Source organism: Oenanthe melanoleuca, chromosome 2 (assembly GCF_029582105.1).
Source record: "Oenanthe melanoleuca isolate GR-GAL-2019-014 chromosome 2, OMel1.0, whole genome shotgun sequence".
NCBI classification, from domain to species: domain Eukaryota; kingdom Metazoa; phylum Chordata; class Aves; order Passeriformes; family Muscicapidae; genus Oenanthe; species Oenanthe melanoleuca.
The window spans coordinates 146,117,411-146,132,563 of record NC_079335.1 but is presented as its reverse complement, the minus strand read 5'-3'; the positions used below and the strand labels follow the sequence as shown (position 1 = coordinate 146,132,563).

Below are 15,153 nucleotides of genomic sequence, written 5' to 3'. Positions count from 1 at the left end.
AAGCTCAGCTTCCACTCTGCTCTATTCCTGCATCCTGCCTGTTGTACTTGCAATTTCCCTCCATCATCACTGACTTTGCACTGCCCAGGCCTGCCACAATCCTTGTTTTCCTCTCCAGGATTGTGGGATATTGTCCCAGAAGTGCTGCTATGGTTTACCACAGCCTTGTGTCCCAGCTGCCTGTGGCTGACCTCCCAGGGCACAGCTCAGGGTATATTTAATGCACAGGGTTTGAGAGGAACAATTGCAGCTCATGTGAGTTTGTGGATGAGGATTTGTGCTTAAAACCCCGAGAAAAAGCTGGAGAAAATGAGTTTATTATGCCAGCATTAACCTGCAGGGCTGGCTGCAGAGGTTATCCCTGGTGAGGATGAGTTATTGACAAATAAATGTCAAGGATGAGCCCTCACAAGTGGGAGCCTCAGGCTGTCCAGGGTTTTGGGCAGTGGGAGAGCAGAGAGAGGAAAGCTGATGGAGCAGGAGGCTGCTGGCAGCTTGTGCAACACCCAGGGGCTGCTGAGGGACAGCAAGGGAATCTCTGTCCTTTGTCACCACCTTCTGAGGGATCCTGAGCCACCCTGACACATCTCACTGGATGAGAGGTGTTCCATGGAGGAGGGAATTTGTGTCTTGTCACCTTGTGCCACCAGCTCTCCTTCCAAAAACACTCTAGAAATTATAAAGCTGGTGAGGAATGATCCATTGGGTGAAATCCCAGAATGGTTTGGGTTGGAAAAGACCTTAAAAATTATCTTGTTCCAACCCTCTGCCACAGGCAGGGAGACATTGCACTAGAATTCTACACTTTCCACTAGAAATTAATGTCATGGAGGCTCTGGGAATTGTGTTGTCCCTCTGACCAGGCTTCAGGTCCCCCATTTTTAGTGAAGACAGGCACACACTCACTGGGGGCTGGCACAAACCTTCCCAGGGCTCTCAGGGTTGCAGGTCTCAGTCATGCTATGGATTGTCTCCAACCATCCCCTGAGCTGATTTAATGCACTAAACTGGCAGAGTTACAGCTTCTGACACTGAAATGTTTCAATACGACTTTACTGGCTGAATAACTCCATGAGAAAAGAAAAGCAAACCCAGAGGGAAGGGACTAAAAGTGGTAGGAAGTGGTAAAACAAATAAAGGCTTGAACTGGCTGCCTGATTGTTTTCCATTTGCACTTTTATTTCCTTGCTGCCTTTTCAAATATCTCCATGGGGTTTGATACACCACCTGTGGTGCTTGGGAATGCAGGGACATGGCAAACACTGCCTGTGGGATGGCCACTGATGATCCCCACAGCTTGGTGGGTGAAGGAGGGATGTAGAACAGGCAAAAACCTCACAAAATTGGATCCAGATGTGGATCTGTGGTGCCTGTTGGACTCTGGAGTTTCAGCCCAGCTGTGCTTCCAGATTTTTGCCTTTCCCTCTTCTCCTTCAAAAAGCAAACCCAGCTCTGCTCTGGGCACATTCCCACTTCCAGGCAGAGAAAAGAACCACCCTGGGCATCATCTCTCTGCTCCTTCAGCTGCCTCAGAGCCAGGTTCCCCAGCCCCATTTTTGACACGGGTGGACAGAGCAAACCCACGTGCCAAGGTCACCTGGAGTCACCTCTGCCCCTATCTTTATTTCTCCATCTGCAGAATTCCAGGGTGAACACCCCAAATCTCTCAGCACTGCTGGGACACAGGGATGTATGATAAGGTTATCACTGCCAGGACACAAGGGGAGAGCCCAGCCCTGCCCAGGGCCAGCTGGATAACTCACAGCACATTTCCAGCTCCTGCAAAACGAGTCTCCTCTCGCTCAGGGGTTTAGGATTGGTGGGTTTAGGATCCTGGAGGTTTGAGGGGGTCATTTGGGGCCAGAGACTGGCCCCACTTCCCAGAGCACCATGAACATCCCAGAGGGATGGGAACAGCACTTCACTCCATGATTTTAACTGGGGGGTTTAACACAGGGATTCCCCATCCCTGGAAATATCCACGATCAGTTTGGGCTGAGGCTCTGAGCAACCTGGTGGATTGAACATGTCCCTGCTGGGTGTTGGACTAAATAACATTTAAAGCATTATTCCATGGCTTATTCCCATGCAGAAATTCCCGCTGCCAAACATTAGAATTTAGTCCAATCCGGCAATGCTGAGTTTCTCCAAGGATGTTAAAAGAGGATGGAGGGCAGCTGGGGAGTCCTGTGGAAACCAAACACTGAAAAACAGGGACCTTTGGAGAATTTTTTCCACTCTGATAGCCGAAATGCACCTGGAGGGGCAGAATGGCTCTGACCCCTCTCTGCTCGCAGCACCCTGTGGATTTGGGGCTCGGCAGGGCAGGAATGGAGGTGCTTAATGAAATGCCATGGTTTAGGTGGGATGGTTGGACTCGATGACCTCAGAGATCTTTTCCAGCCAGCACAGCCAAACCGCGGGACACGGAGCGCTTTGGGCTGTTCTCCTCGCTCGCTCCATGCCCGGGGAACCCGAGGAAGGCCAAGGGGGTTCCCAAATTTCCCATTCGGGATCGCGGGGAGCGCCCGGCCCCGGGGCCGTGGCCGTGAGGGAGTGGGCGTGGCCAAATGATGGGGGCGTGGCCACAGGGTGAGGGCGTGGCCTGCAGCAGGGGGCGGTCCCGCGGCGCCCCGGCCCCGCCAGCAGGTGTCGCCCTCCCAACGGACACACACAAGATGGCGGCGGCGGCGGAGGGCGGCGGCGGCGGCGGGGGGAGTCTCTGACGGCGCCGCCATGTTGGTGAGGGCAATAACGGCACCCCTGCTGCGCCGGTGGTGCCGGGGCCGGCGGGGCGCGGCCACCGCCTGTTTCCCGCTGAGCCGGGCGCTGCTGGGCGTGCGGGGCGCCGAGGCCGCCGTGTTCCTGCAGGGGCTGCTCACCAATGACGTCACGCAGCTGGTGGCGGAGGGCGACGCCCCCCCCGCGCTCTACGCGCACGCGCTGAACGTGCAGGGCCGCTGCCTGTATGACGTCATCCTGTACAGGTGAGACCAAGCGGCGCGGCCGCGCGGGGGGGGGGGAGCTGGGAGAGACCATTGCGGGGTGGCGGGGGGTGGCTGAAATTTGTACATTAATGTGCCAAAAAAGCGCTTCCAAAAAAGCTCCGTGGGTCAGCGCAGCAGAGAAGTGTGATGGCTGCAATATCCCCATGTGTGGGTGTTGACTCTGCCCCTCTGCTCTGGAGCTGGGCGTGCTCACCTGGACAGGGGAAAGCTCCACGGAGAGCTCAGAGCCCTTCCAGGAGGACAGGTGGGATATTGGGAATAAATTTTTCCCTGGGAGGGTGGTGATGCCCTGGCACAGGGTGCCCAGAGCAGCTGTGGCTGCCCCTGGATCCCTGGAAGTGCCCAAACCCAGGCTGGATGGAGCTTGGATCAACCTGGGATAGTGGAAGGTGTCCCTGCCCACAGCAGGAGGTGGAATAAAATGAGATTTAAGGTCTCATCCAACCCAAATCCATTCTGGGATTCTGTGACAGTGGAAGGCACAGCTGAATGTTATAAATGAGAAACAAAGTTTGGATATTTAGCAAAATTTCGATTGCATTATTTTATATAGACAGAGCAACGCTGGGGAAAATGTGAGGGGTCACCACCCACTCCACGCTTCCATCCAACTTGGTTTGCAGCTCCCTTTTTATAGGATGGTTTTCCTTGTAGTAATCAATAATTGTTATTGTTTTGTTGTAGTAATTCTGCAAGGTAAGCAGTGGTGGTCAAGAAACTTCCAAACTTCTGTGGGACAGCTCTTGGGACAATTGGTCCTGTAACCATCTGCTCTTGGTAGATAAAAACAGAAGAAGTGGGAAGTCTGATCTTTAGCAGATAGTGTGTGATTGATCACACAAAGGCAGGAAATCTGATTCTGCAGAATGTGTTGGGCTGGGTGAAAGCCTTGTTTTGCAAGCTGTCAGTAGATACAACTTATTTAGAAAACATAAGATTTAAAATAAAATTATTTAATCATATATTTTCCTTTCTTTAGTGTCATGCTTCATTTCAGACCTTGGTATTCTGGTTTATACAAACCCCAATACTTTTATGATTAACACGAATCTTTTATCAATTATCACATGAACAAAGTTCTCCCCCCACTGAAGTTCCCTTCACTGTAGGTAAGGATTGAGAATTCCACATGGCCAGACCCGTTTCTGCCCCTGGGAGAAGTGTTTGCTAGGAAAGAGTCCAGCAGGTGGCTGAAACAATTCAGGGGGTGGGTGCTGCTCCCTGAGTGCCACAGAAACTCCCCAGATTTCTGAATTTGCACCAGCATCCAAATAAATATCCAGCTGTGGCTCCTGCTTCTGTGGCTGTTTGTTTTCCTGACCTTGGGGCTGTGACTTTTTTTTAGGCTGCACGGGAGCACAGCAGAGGAGCCTCACATCCTGCTGGAGTGTGACAGCAGCGTGCTGGATCCCATCCAGAAACACCTGAAACTCTACAAGATCCGCAGGAAAGTCACCATCAGCCCCTGCCCTGACCTCTCCCTGTGGGCTGTCATCCCTGGGGATGCCAGCTCCCTCCCAAAATCTGCAGACCAGGCTCTGCTCTTAACTCCTGACCCCAGGGCAGAAGTCATGGGCTGGAGAGTGATTGCAAAGAAAGGAGCAAATCTGTCAGAGATTATCCCTGGGAGCCAAGTTGGAGACATTCAGGATTACCACAGGCACAGGTATAAACAAGGTAAAGCCAAGCCCTGTTTTGCACTATGGGTTTTGGGAGTCCACATGCTGATATAAGGCAGGAATAAGTTATAAACCCTTCATTCTTATTTAAATTGTTAATTAAAACATTAATTAATTGTCACTTTCAGTATTAAAGTGACCTGATGGTTATAATTCTGTCTGGTGGCAAGGTTTGGGTATAATTTTCTATTACTCAGATTATGGGAATTGATCAAGAATGCTAAAAGAAAGCCAGGATTTTTCATTTTCTTAGAGAGAAGCTTCTGTAATTTGAGTAATTTTGATTACTCAAGCCTGAGTACTTGGCTTGCTGCTGAGGAAGGAAAAGGAAACACCCAGACTTGATTTCCTAAAAATTTTGTGGCTGGATTTGCTGAGTTAACTCCCAGGCCAGGGAGACTGGACAGGGATCTGAGTCCTGGGAGCCCCAGTGCCTTTGATTTTAGTGTGCCCATGCTGGTAGAGGATTAAATGAATTGGCAGAGGGAAAGGTGGTGGTGCTGTGCTGAAACTGGGATCTGTTTGGGTTGGGAGATGAAAATTTGACAGGAAGGTCTCACAGATATGTATGTATAACAGAAAGATCTTTGAATGTAGAATCTGAAGAAGGAATAGAAATGGTAGCAAGTTTTGATACAGAAGAATTGCTGAGCCAGTTTTACTGAATAACTAAGAAGCCAAAGAGTAAAATGAGTTGGAAGGGATTTTTATCAGAGCAAAGGATAAATCCACCTCAAACAAAAGATGTTTTTCCCAAGCAAAAGGATTTTCACAGGCAAACAAAAATGTCATGTTGCAAGTAGAGAAAAGATCTCAAAATTTTCCACTGCAAGAAAACTGATAAAACAACTTATAGCTTAAACTGTAACTTGCTAACTTTTTGTGATTGGAAAATAGTAACATGAATTTGGTAATGTTAGTAGTTATGATAGGCTATGGGGAATAGTAGAAGTATTGATTGGTTGTTATGTTTTAAGATGCTCTGTAATAAAAAGTAAATAATACATTGTAAGCAGAACTAGAGGGGCTTCAGAGGAGCCTACAGCCAATGCTGAATGCTGTTACCTGTGAATTGCTGCATCATTTGGATGCAATAAACAGCATTTTAAAGAGCCACCTGGAGCCCCACGTGCCTTGTTTTGGCTCTTACACTTTTGGGTTGGAAAATCAAGCTGAGGATGAGTCAGAACAGGAGTCTGACCAGGAGCAGCATTGACCTGCCGGCTTTGTCCTCTCCCCCAGGCATTCCCGAAGGGGTGGACGATCTCCCCCCAGGAGCCGCCCTCCCGCTGGAATCCAACCTGGCCTTCATGAACGGCATCAGCTTCACCAAGGGCTGCTACATCGGCCAGGAGCTGACGGCCAGGACGCACCACATGGGCGTGATCCGCAAGCGGCTGCTGCCCGTCCGCTTCCCGCAGCCCCCGCCCGGCTGCGGCGTCCCCGCGGGCGCCGAGATCCTCACCGAGGCGGGCAGGCGAGCCGGCAAGTTCCGAGCTGGCCAGGGAGAGCTGGGGCTGGCCCTGCTGAGGCTGGCACACGCCAAGGAGCCGCTCTGCGTGCGCCTGCCCGGGGGCACGGTGAGCCTCAGGGCCAGCACGCCCCAGTGGTGGCCACAGGCTGCTGCTAAGTAGATGGGGAGCAGCGTTTGCCTTAGGGAGAGGATGGGGTGTGGGGATGTGGGGATGCTGCTCTTTGTTTGGGGTCCTGCAGGATTCCTAAATGGGGGCTGAACAGCAGGAACCCAAAGCTGTGGCAGATCACTGGGTTGGATCTTCCACTGAGTGCCATGGAGGGAGAAATCCAGGGAATTGCACCTTTCCTCCACTTTTTTAGGGGTGCCTTGTGTATTTAGGGGGTGCCCAGTGTTGTTGGGTTGTGCTCTGGATGGATCCCAGGCTGACACTCACTCCCTCAGACAATGCTCTGTGTGTGTAATGCACTGATTTTTTTCAGTTCAGAATAACCATTTTGTGGTATTATAATTTTATTTTTTTTTTTTTTTTTTTTTTTTTTTTGAGTGGAGATCATGCTGCTCTTATTGTGCTCTCAGGCTGAAGTTTTTTTTGCTGCAAATTGATCCTTGCATTGAGCTGCTTCAACTTGCTGATGGGGCTGGCATTTCTTCCCACCTCTGGAATTATATTCAGGAAGAGGAAAACCTTGTGCTTCATACATTGATTTTAAGCTCAAACCTCCTGGTCCTCTCTCCTGCTGAGGTGGCAGTGGAGGGAGCACAGCTGGTTCCTCTGACTCCCATCCCTCAAACCATTTTTTGGGAGAGGAAAGGGATATTTCCAATGCCACATGTGCTGGCTTAGCCTGGCCTTCCTGAGGCAGGATTTTCACCATATTCTGGCTCTGCACCCCTCACACCCTGTCCCTGCTGCACCTGCAGCTGAGGTTTTCTCCATCCCCCACCCCGAGGGTTTTTAGAACAGCTTTGGCATTTATTTGCTTTATTTTTTCTGGTTGCCAACACTCCTCTGCTTCCTCAATTTAATTTCTTGCTGCAACATACTCCTCTCTTCTTCCAAAGCCAACCAGCTTCATGTCTCCTGACCCTGTCAGCCTACAGTGGTTTATAGGAACCCTTTTTATTTTTGTATTGCAATAAATCCATTACACAATAAGACAGCTGCCCAGGTGAGATCCCATTTTGTCCAAAAAAACAAAAAACTTTTGCTTGAATATTTGTAACAAAACCCGTCCAAAATCACATTCTGCCTCTGTTTCAGTGTTACTGTGAAAGAAAAATGCTTATATTGATTAAAACTCTATGGTTGCTGTAAAATGATTCTGTGGAATACCTCATTAATTGTTGTCTCTGATTTAAATGTGACTCATCTCAAAGAGAAGATGCTTTTTTTTTGGCTTGGTGTGAAGACATACAAGAGAATAAATGCATTTCCAGGTTGTTTGCTGACAAAACCACGCCTCAGAGTGTTGGTCAAGTGTGGGATTGGTAACAGAGTCTTTCTGCTGGAAAAATAAATGAAACTGGATCCTCCAGAGGCCACAAAGATGAGGCTGTGCTGCCCAGCTCAGCCTGAAGCAGCTTTTCCTCTCTGCCACCATTGTGCCAAGGCTGCTCAGAATGGTTTTATTGTCCTGGGTGAGCAGAGCCTGAACAAACACTAAATAAACTCCTCTGTTTGGGAAGCCCTGAAGCTTCTCTGCCTTGGACACACATTTATTTTGTTTTCACAGTGTTTGAAAAGCTTTTGTTGCTGCCAGCAGCTGCAGGTGACACAGGGTGGGACAGGAGAAAGTGGTGCTGGAATGAAGAGGTGTTTGATGGGAAAAAACAAAAAAACAAACAAAAAAAAAACAGGTAGAAATGGAGTGGAGCAACCTCAATCCATAATTTTTATCTTTATTTTTTTATCTCCCCCACAGCCTGCTCCACCAATAATGATTTTATCCAGGTGAATTTGGAACTGGAGGGTACAAAAGTTTATTGTGCAGGGATTTGGCCTCTCTGAGAGCCATGGAATTATTCAGGCTGGAAAATTAAGGTCATGGGATTATTAACCCTTCCTGATCCCCTTTTTCAGTGTGTTCCTCTTTGCTGCTGCATCTCCCCTTTCCTCTGCCCCATTGATGCTTTCTGAGAGAAGAGAGTGGAGCAAACACTTGGAATAACCTGAAATCCCAGTGGGATAACACAGGAGTCACAGGCAGAGATTGCAGAGAGGAATTGAAGTGGTTGCTTTTGGGAAAAGGAAGTTTCCCTTTTTTTTTTTTTTTTACCTTTAATTTTATTTTTTTTAAAGTTTTCTAGGAGCAGTGCTTGTTCCTGTCATAATAAAATGCAAAAAAAAAAAAAAGTCTTGCTTTGGTGAGGAATCCAGAAAAATGACTGCTTGTACTTCAGCCTACTCTATTTTATATAAATATACATACAAATAGAAATATGTATAATATGACATATATATATATATATGTATATATGTATATATTCTGCTGCAAATTATTTAAATCACTGCTATTCTCTATTCAAAAAATAATTTCAAATAATGGGCATTGGGGCATTTTCAAGGTTATTGTGAGAAGAGGGTGTAGCTCCTACTACTTCTTCTTATTTAATATTTTTGAGAGCACAGTTTTTGCTGGATAGAAACAAAGATAAATTCTACATTTTAGCTTTAAATCCTTTTTTTTCCAACCCTTTCCCTGTGTGATATTTTGCTTTTTTAGACTGTGAACCATTCAAGGAAAAAGTTTTGGTTTGTTGTTTTTTGTTTTTTTTTTTTTTTCTGTAACCCACATTTCTTGAGCTAGCATAAATAATTTCTGCCTAAACTATTTTTGTGGATTTGTGTTTGGATTTCCTCTCTTTCCCTCTGTCCATCCAGGTCAAACTAATGTGGAATTCTTCTGTCACCTCCTAGCACTAAAATCAGAGTTTGTACCACAAAACAACTCTGGAAATGTTTGGGCTTTCTCTGTTTTCCTTCATCCCTGCTTGAGATTTTTGATCTTTCAGAGTTTTGAGGGGGGGGGGGGGGGGGAAAGTGGAAATTAATATAAAAGCTTATTGTTTCAGTTTTATATATTATATATAATATATATATGCTTATGTCATATATATATATATATATAACATATGTAATATATAATAGATATAATATATATATATATGATATTATATATATATTTTATATAATATATATATAATATATATATCATATATATTATATTCTCCAGTGTGCTGACTTTTGGAGTTTAACTTAAATGTATGCTGAAGGTAGCTTTTTGTAATTTTTTTGGTGGTTTTTTTGTGGTTTTTCTTTTTAGATTTAGTGGGAATTCAACACTTTCTCTTTTTTTCTAATCTCAAGATAATAATAAGACAATTCCTGAGTGATGATGGACTCCACTTCCCAGCAATCCAACTAAATTTCATTTTAACTGGGTTTTGTGTCATTTTCTTCAGAAAGATGAAGATGGATCCATTTGCCATTTCCATTGTGTCTGAATACATTTATTTGCTGAAATGACATTTGCCTTTTTTTTTTTTTTTTTTGGTAGGGCTAAAAATAGAGTGATGTGGTGGGACAATCAGGATTTATAATCTCAGGCAGAGAATTGTGGAAAAACCATGACTTTATTAAAGAAAAAAATGTTTAAAAGGTGATAAAATGCAACTGTCACCGAGATACTTGGAAAAGGGGAAAAGGCAAATCAGCTTAGCATGGAAAAAAGCTTTTATTTAAAATAAACTTAATTTTTAAACACTTTTATAGGGCTTGATTTCTCCTTCATGGTTTCACAGCTGGGCTGAGCCAAGTGTTATTTTCAGTGGGGACACAGGGACAGAAGTGCCACCACCAGCAGCACCAAAAAAAAATTCCAGTGAATTGTTTGAGATTATAAAGCCCCAGAGATACAAGAGGTGTGAAATACAAATTATTGTATATATGTCTATTAAAATTTCCTTACTTGGTTGTGCTTCCTGATTACAGCTAAATGGTTTGGGAATATTAAAATACATAGGTTATTAATGTATAAATAGAGATTATATACACTAATATATATATACTTTTACTATGTATATCTAAAATATTATTTAATATATGCACATACATATAGTGTATATATACACAAATATATACCTAATATAAATAGTAACACATATATACTTACATGTATAAATATATTTATATATAAATATATAAATATAAATGAATATATCCACTTATATATATGTATTTTAATTCCTATATTTTATACATATACTTTTATACTGATATTTTTATATATACATACTTTCACACATAAATATAGTTTAAATATATATATACACACATACTTTGATATATATACTTTTACAGTTATATAATTTTATATATATACTTTTACACATATATGTATTTAAGTATATATACATATATACACACATACTTTTATACATATATATTTATATTTACATCCTTTTATATATGTATTCATACACACATTAAAATATATACATACTGATATACACTTTTATATACATACTTTATATATAAATTTAAATAGTTTAAATATCCATACATATTTATACACACATTGTTTGATATATCTATTTTTATAGGTATATAATATTATATATATACTTTTGCCCATATATATGTTAAATATAAATTTATACATATATACACACATTCTTTTATACATATATATATTTATAGTATTTTCATACATACAAATATATATATACATATATACACATACTATTATATATATACTTTTTAAGGTTTATACATACATTTATATGTAAATGTGGAATAGTGACCACCTGAGCAAAAAAAATCACTTCTGCTAATTGGGGAGGAGCAGCCGCATTTCCCAAACTCCCGGGCGCTGCTTTCCCACCTGGGAAACGATTAAATGCTCAGCACAGCCACGCCTTGAGGCATTGCCCATAAAAACTTTGGGAAGGGGATCCCAAACCCTGGAACAGCGGGGGGAGAAGGGACTTCAAATCCTGGGAATCGCGGGAGGAGACGGGATCCCAAACCTTGGGTCCAGCAGGTGGAGAAGGGGATCCCAAAACTTGGGAGCAGCGGGAGGATAAGGGATCCCAAAACTTGGGAGCAGCGGGAGGCAGAAGGGATCCCAAAACTTGGGAGCAGCGGGAGGCAGAAGGGATCCCAAAACTTGGGAGCAGCGGGAGGAGAAGGGATCCCAAAACTTGGGAGTAGCGGGAGGAGAAGGGATCCCAAAACTTGGAAGTAGCGGGAGGAGAAGGGATCCCAAAACTTGGGAGCAGCGGGAGGAGAAGGGATCCCAAACCTTGGGAGCAGCGGGAGGAGAAGGGATCCCAAACCTTGGGAGCAGCGGGAGGAGAAGGGATCCCAAACCTTGGGAGCAGCGGGAGGAGAAGGGATCCCAAACCTTGGGAGCAGCGGGAGGAGAAGGGATCCCAAACCTTGGGAGCAGCGGGAGGAGAAGGGATCCCAAAACTTGGGAGCAGCGGGAGGAGAAGAAGGGATCCCAAAACTTGGGAGTAGCGGGAGGAGAAGAAGGGATCCCAAAACTTGGACGTAGCGGGAGGAGAAGGGATCCCAAAACTTGGGAGCAGCGGGAGGAGAAGGGATCCCAAAACTTGGGAGTAGCGGGAGGAGAAGAAGGGATCCCAAAACTTGGGAGCAGCGGGAGGAGAAGGGATCCCAAAACTTGGGAGCAGCGGGAGGAGAAGGGATCCCAAAACTTGGGACCAGTGTGGGAAAATGGGATCCCAAACCTTGGGAGCAGCGGGAGGGAGAAGGGATCCCAAAGGCTGGAATACAGGAGCAGAAGGGATCCCAAAGGCTGGAATACAGGAGCAGAAGGGATCCCAAACCCAGGAATACAGGAGCAGAAGGGATCCCAAAGGCTGGAACTGCAATTCCCAGCGTCCCCGCGCATCCTGGCCCTGCGGTGACATCAGCGCCCCATGGCCGGCACTGGCTGGGCAGCGACAGCGGCCAGATGCGCGCCGGGCTCCGTCCCCTCTGCAGCCCGTCCCCGCTGCCAGCACGGCGTTCCGGAGCTCTGCACGGGTGTGTGGCCAGCGCCGCCGGGAGGTGACACCTGCGGGAGGTGACACCTGGGGACAGGACGCGGCGAGCTCGGGACTCCGCCCGGCGCGGCCGTTCCCCCATCCCGCCGCTTCCCCGAGGTTTCCCCGCTGTTTTCCCCTTTGTCCCGCGGCTCCAGGGCGGTGGAGGAGGCGCTTTTCCATAGCCTGGCAACAGAGCGCGTGTAGTAACCGCGGGGCGAGCGGGGATCCCGCCCGGGCAGCGGCGACACCGCCGGGGACGCGCTCGGTCCGGCCGCTCCTGCCCCGCTGGGCTCGGGCAGGGCTGGAAATACAGCCGGGAATGGCTGGGGGAGCCCAGAGCTGTGCAGGTGGGACTGGGAAAACAGCCGGGAATGGCTGGGGGTGCCCAGAGCTGTGCAGGTGGGACTGGGAAAACAGCCGGGAATGGCTGGGGGAGCCCAGAGCTGTGCAGGTGGGACTGGGAAAACAGCCGGGAATGGCCGGGGGTGCCCAGAGCTGTGCAGGTGGGACTGGGAAAACAGCCGGGAATGGCTGGGGGTGCCCAAAACTGCGCAGGTGGGACTGGGAAAACAGCCGGGAATGGCTGGGGGAGCCCAGAGCTGGGTCTGGATGCGGGATGAGGGTCGTGCGCCTCCGGGAGGGATAACTCGGTGTTCAGATGGATGCTCAGTGTCAAAAGGATAATTTGAGGTGTCTAGAGGGATGCTCTGGCTGCCCCAAGGATAACTCAGGAAAGTCCAGAGGGGTAACTCGGGGTGTGTTGGGAGAGATAACTCGGGATGCCCCAAGGATAACTCGGTGGTGCCCAGAGGGATGCTCAGGCTGCCCAAAGGATAACTCAGGAAAGTCCAGAGGGGTAACTCGGGGTGCCTGAAGGATAACTCAGGGGATGTCTGGAGGGATAATTCGGGATGCCCAAAGGATAACTCGGGGGTGTCCCCAGGATAACTCAGGGGTGTCTGGAGGGATGCTCAGGTTGACCCAAGGATAACTCAGGAGTGTCCCAAGGATAAATCGGGTTTCCAGAGGGATAACTTGGGGATGTCCCCAGGATAACTTGGAGGTATCCAGGGGGACGCTCAGACTGCCTAAAGGATAATTTGGGGATGTCCCAAGGATAACTCAGGGGTGTCCCAGGGATAATTTGGGATCCCCAAAGGATAACTCAGGGGTGTCAGGAGGGATGCTCAGGCTGCCAGAAGGATAATTCGAGGTGTCCAGAGGGATGCTCAGGGTTGTCCCAAGGATAATTCCGGGGTGTCTGGAGGGATAACTTGGGGGTGCCCAGAGGGATAAGTCGATATGCCCAAAGGATAACCTGGGAGATGTCCAAGGGGTTGCTCAGGCTGTCCCAAGGATAACTCAGGGATGTCCAGGGGGTTGCTCAGGCTGTCCCAAGGATAACTCAGGGTGCCCAGAGGGATGCTCATGCTGCCCCAATTATAATTCAGGGATGTCCAGAGGGATGCTGGTGGTTTGAACAGCTGTTAAATCTCCCAGGACAGTGATTCCTGCACTGTAATGTTTCCTGAGGTTGTAGTTTAAAGTGTGCTGAGTTACTTTCCCAATAGTGTTCAGTGATTTCTCAGTGTTTCCAAGTGAACCTTTGATATAAGTGCCTGACAAAACCCATCTTTCTCCAAACAAGTATCTCGTGGTGCTGAGCACCAGAGTCTCCCAGCAGGAGACTTCAAAAGTCTTTCTCAAAGTGAGTAGGAAACTTGGGATGCTTGCTGTCATCTTTCTCCTGAGAAGTGTAGTAACTTCAGAACCAGGTAATTAAAACACTAAAAACTCATCTGTTTCTCTTTAGAAACAGTTAAGGTGTTTGAAAGGATGTTGTGACAGTATTTTGCTCAAATCTATAATCCTGAGGACACCTAATTAATACTTTAATTTCACAAAGTAAGGAGGAAGTCAAGTGGGAAAAGTGGCTTTATATCTAATTTGAGTAATCTAATGAAATTAAGGCACAAACTTTTGTATAATATTTAGTGTGTCCTGATATTTTTGCAGCTGATTAAAAAAAGCTCTATTTATTTGTCCACATATTTTTGTAACTTCAGTTAAGTGTGGGTTTTCCCCATTCAGCAATGGATAATTTCAGCATTTTTTGTGTTTTTTAAGATCTATTTGGAAAGAGTTTTAGTGGAATTTAAACTGCACTGGGTAGGTGAGAATGAATTGGGAGAAGTATTTTGTAACTCCAGCCGGAATTTTACATTCCTGAAGAAAAAGGTTTATATTAGTGGCAATAATCCTATTTTACTGCACAGGACATTATCTACAAATCAGGCCCTTGAGATGCCTTTGGATTATTTGACTTTAAAGTGAGTGGAAGTCCAGTAAAAACTCCTTACCTGTTTGTTTAATATTCTCTGGACTACCAGGAGATAATGGAATGGGACACGTGACAGGAATTGTAAGTGAAGGTGAATTACATTCCCTTATGTTTTCATAGAGCCTGCACAAAAAAAAAAAAAAAAAAATACAAAACTTTAGAGTAAGGGCTTCAGTCATTCTTGCACACAAAATACTCAGGAATAGTGGGACTGGAGTGTTCAGAATACTTGTGGCTTTGGACAACAGTTAGGAGTGTGTAGAGCTATAAGATTCATCATTAAAACCAATATTTTTAACTTTTTGAGAAGGTTTAAATGAATGGCAGAGCAGGGCTTTGTTTCTAAACTATCTGCTTTTTTTAAAACTATCTGTTCTTTTTTTTTTAAATAAAGCAATAATTTCAGTCAGTAGAGAGGTTATGAATTAGAAGCTTTAATATAAATGCTGCAGAAATGTTCTGTGTGTTTAAGTGAGGGTTTTTGGCTTAGGAAGAGGCACCTGACAAATATCCCTGCCTTGTTTCCAGGATGGAATTGAGGAGCAGGTTGGAATCTCTCATCCCCAAAACCTTTTGCCATGTAGCTTTGTGAAG

The 15,153-nt window shown here is 46.0% G+C and overlaps 1 protein-coding gene across 3 annotated transcripts; it reads left to right on the top strand.

Moving 5' to 3' along the window:
* The first annotated feature begins 2,648 nt into the window (after window positions 1-2,648).
* Window positions 2,649-7,484, top strand: IBA57 (iron-sulfur cluster assembly factor IBA57). Of its 3 annotated transcripts, XM_056485452.1 has the most exons (4): window positions 2,649-2,742; window positions 2,872-2,987; window positions 4,354-4,685; window positions 5,930-7,484. In XM_056485452.1, exons 1-4 carry the CDS (start codon window positions 2,737-2,739, stop codon window positions 6,319-6,321), a joined length of 846 nt encoding a protein of 281 aa, XP_056341427.1. In that variant the 5' UTR covers window positions 2,649-2,736; the 3' UTR covers window positions 6,322-7,484. The 3 variants fall into 3 exon arrangements, with proteins under 3 accessions (XP_056341427.1, XP_056341426.1, XP_056341425.1); XM_056485451.1 differs by having other exon boundaries at window positions 2,654-2,987; window positions 4,354-4,674; XM_056485450.1 differs by having other exon boundaries at window positions 2,656-2,987.
* Window positions 7,485-15,153: the final 7,669 nt, after the last annotated feature.